A 3,687-nucleotide genomic window follows, 5' to 3' on the forward strand; every position below is an offset into this window, starting at 1 on the left:
ATCGTATATAAGACAAACGCGCACCTTCATTTCACTCACAGCTTCTGGACGATCAGAACAGGTTCTTGCTTCAACAGTGATTGAACGGAACTTCGATCTAGACGGAATTTATTTAAATCTATTTAAATTTCTTATTTATTTTGCATCAAAGTTGTGATAAAAAACCCCGCTGAAATGGAGACTTCTCAGATTCGCCAGAACTACGACCGCGACTGCGAGGCTTTGATCAACAAGATGATCAATCTGGAGCTTTACGCTTCCTACATATACACTTCAATGGTATTTATTTCTTTTTTATTCTGTTCTCAGAACTTTTGCTTGTCGTATCCTGATTATTTTCCTGCACTCTTTAAATATAACAGAATTAGAAATTAAGTTACACTGAAAAACAACCATGTTATGAGTAATGATTATATAGATGCAGCCAGTCTTGATACTTCATTATTGTGCACCTCTAAAAATAAAATTTGACAATGATGGCACTTTTTTTGCGTTTAGCTTTAAGTGCTGCTGCTAAATGTGTTTTTGTTGTCGTTGTTGGACTCTACTTAAGTCCATTCTTGTGGTTTTGCTCCAATCAGGCTCACTACTTCAAACGGGATGATGTGGCTCTTGCTGGGTTTGCCAAGTTCTTCAAGGAGAACAGCGAGGAGGAGCGTGAGCATGCCGAGAAATTCATGGAGTTCCAGAACAAGAGGGGTGGAAAAATTGTCCTCCAGGACATCAAGGTGCTTGACCGTATTCTGAACTAATCAGTGTAACCCTGTTTTATTGGTACAGGCAAAGCTGACTCTAGAACTAGATTATGGAAAATAGCCTATTTGTAATGGACTGTTGAATTAAGTAATTCAACAATTCAACATTGTAAAAGTGCAGTAAGCAAAAAGAGAAATGCTGTTGATATTTGAAATTGACAAACACACTGCTATCCAAAAGAAACACACCCCTCCCTCAAAATAGCAAACACTGCAACACAGGTGACGACTAACAGCTGGTGCATCAGACAATTCGCACAAGTATAGATGAATCAGCTTTGACTGCCGCCAAGATATAATAATGCAAATGAACAAGTGAAGATGACACGAGTATGCAGGCAAGACTTTGATGTTAGTCGCCAGCAGACCAGCTCCAGATAAACGATGACACTCAAAACTGTTCTGTCACTACAGCTAATATTACAACAACAGCATATCTTGGTTCTGTGAAACATCAAAAACAGTGTTACTCATGTATTGAGTAGAATTAAAGGGCTTCTTGCTTATTCATGCGTTTGTTTCTCTCTTCAGAAGCCTGATCGTGATATGTGGGGAAATGGACTGATCGCTATGCAGGCTGCTCTTCAGCTGGAGAAGAACGTCAACCAGGCTCTGCTGGACCTGCATAAGGCCGCCTCTGAGAAGAGAGACCCTCATGTGAGTAGCCCTCATTTGTTGTAGTTGAGACTCCCTATACATGTTTTTTTTAAAACAGTGTCACATCTTTTCTGGGAAGTTTGCATTCTAAATTGTTTTCTGGTGTCTTGTCCAACAGCTGTGTGACTTTCTGGAGACTCACTACCTGAATGAGCAGGTTGAGGCCATCAAGAAGCTTGGTGACCACATCACCAACCTTTCCAAGATGGATGCTGGAAACAACAGGATGGCGGAGTACCTGTTTGACAAGCACACCCTGGAAAGCTAAATGCAGACCTCAGACCATCTTACATGAAGAAATAATCAAGCTTGTTTTTTGCACTTATGAAATTTAAAGTCTAAGACATTATATGGTTACATCTAGTAAATGTCATTTAATAAAATATAGTCTTGATTTTTAAGTCATCAGGCCTTTACTGTTGAATGTACACTCGTTGGTTTTAACCTTGTGAATTTGATGAATAAACATTTTGGCTGGATTAATTTGTCTTTTTATTTAAAATTGTAAGCATCAAGTGGTCTATATCCAATGGTCACATCCAGGATGTGCAGTGCTGGAATAGGATCAGGACTGATACCTTTCTTAATTCATTGAAAAATTGTCATCTGACACTCATGTCTCTTGAAAGGGTTAGGGTTAAATGTTATCTTAAATTCTTAATGTAGTGCACTAATGCAGATTATGTTATCTGAGGTGACTGAACATCAGGAATGTAGTAATGTAGTTCACTCATTTAGTTTGGCTCTTAAAGAATAAATATGCTCTTGTAATTAATTGGTTGGTCATTGTGATCAGAATAATCAAGAGTTGTATTTTATAGGCAGGTTTTCCCATTTGTTTTGTTAGTCATTTTTTCTTCTGACCTTATATTCCTGACCCATGCCATTAACATAAGACATACACATAAGAATACAATGTTGGATACGTAAAGCAGTGTCAAAGAACACAAAAACAGATATTTAGAGAATGCAGTCCAAACTACTGCATCCCAATCACTTTCATTGTATGAAAAAAATAAAATTTTTTGTGTTTCGTAGAAGGAAGTGAAGTCATACAGGTTTGGAATGACATGAGAGTAAGAACATATCAATAATCATTTTTGGGTGAACTATCTCTATAAAAAGTTTACAATGAGTGAACTTCAATAAAAAAACTGCAATCAATATGATGTGACTACAGTGACCGTCATTTTGGGGAGAGACATGATATGGACATTGGACATTTAAAGGGATAGTTCACCCAAAAACTTACACTCAAGTTGTTCCCAACCTGGGGTGCGTTTCCCAAAAGCATCGTCAGATAACTAACATCACAAGTTCCACTGTTACTAACAAAGTTCAACAATTTGGTGTTTCCTGAAACCATAGTTCAAACTGCATCGCAAACTTGTGTGGTTGGAATGACAGCTCTCGAGCTGTGGTTAAAAGCATAGTTTTTGTTTTTATGACATGTGGACTTAATAAATCATTATCTTGAGCAAACTGAGCAAGCTGACATTAAGTACAATGTATGTATTTTATTTTTAATATATGTATCATTTACATATTTTAGTTTGTCAAGAGATAAGCACCTTTTTGAAGAGTGCGCATGTGCGTATATGACATACTCTAGTATATGTAAGAACGAGCCTATGATTGAATTTGGAAATAAAGCAAAATAACTGAGAAAAATAAGAATTAGTCCTCAGATGCCATCTACACCCCTAGTCTTTCTGACAGAGACCATGGGGTTTATACTGTCCACAGAGAGTCATTTTTAAAGTGTATGGGATTTATCAATGTTATACTACTAGAGCATCGGGAACCACAAAAACCACAAGATGAGCCCCTCTCTCTGGAAAGCTTTTTCATCATTTACTCACCCTCAAGTTGTTCCAAACCTGTATAAATTGTTTTTGTTCTGCTGTACACAAAGTAAGATATTTGGAAGAATGTCAGTATCCAAACAGTATCTCGCCCCCCATTGACTACCATAGTATTTTTTTCCTACTAAATTTTGCAAATATCTTTCTTTGTGTACAGCAGAACTAAAACTATTTATACAGGTTTGGAACAACTTTAGGGTAAGTAAATGATGACAAATGTTTCATTTTTGGGTGAACTATCCCTTTAAGGATGTCTACTGTTAAGATACAGACCAGTCTTATTCCTGCTTACCTTCAGTGAGTGTGCAGTTGATAGATGCTGGCTGTTACTGAAACTCTCCTAAAGTGTCCCATACATTCCTGGCACATATAGATTTCATTGAAATAACTGTTAAATTATATCCACTTGA

At 37.1% G+C, this 3,687-nt stretch overlaps 1 protein-coding gene across 1 annotated transcript; it reads left to right on the top strand.

The window, feature by feature from the left end:
- Positions 1 to 1,891, top strand: LOC125277052 (ferritin, middle subunit-like). Its single transcript, XM_048205262.1, has 4 exons — positions 1 to 279; positions 582 to 728; positions 1,287 to 1,412; positions 1,531 to 1,891. Exons 1-4 carry the CDS (start codon positions 175 to 177, stop codon positions 1,678 to 1,680), a joined length of 528 nt encoding a protein of 175 aa, XP_048061219.1. The 5' UTR covers positions 1 to 174; the 3' UTR covers positions 1,681 to 1,891.
- Positions 1,892 to 3,687: the final 1,796 nt, after the last annotated feature.

The sequence above is a fragment of the Megalobrama amblycephala genome, linkage group LG1, assembly GCF_018812025.1.
Source record: "Megalobrama amblycephala isolate DHTTF-2021 linkage group LG1, ASM1881202v1, whole genome shotgun sequence".
In the NCBI taxonomy this organism is placed as follows: Eukaryota; Metazoa; Chordata; class Actinopteri; order Cypriniformes; family Xenocyprididae; genus Megalobrama; species Megalobrama amblycephala.

Bases quoted from the DNA above. Each gene is read 5' to 3' on its own strand.
- LOC125277052 (XM_048205262.1), top strand. From the start codon at position 175: ATGGAGACTTCTCAGATTCGCCAGAACTACGACCGCGACTGCGAGGCT. The intron at 729-1,286 runs GTGCTTGACCGT...TTCTCTCTTCAG, and splicing joins TTGTCCTCCAGGACATCAAG to AAGCCTGATCGTGATATGTG. The intron at 1,413-1,530 runs GTGAGTAGCCCT...CTTGTCCAACAG, and splicing joins CTGAGAAGAGAGACCCTCAT to CTGTGTGACTTTCTGGAGAC.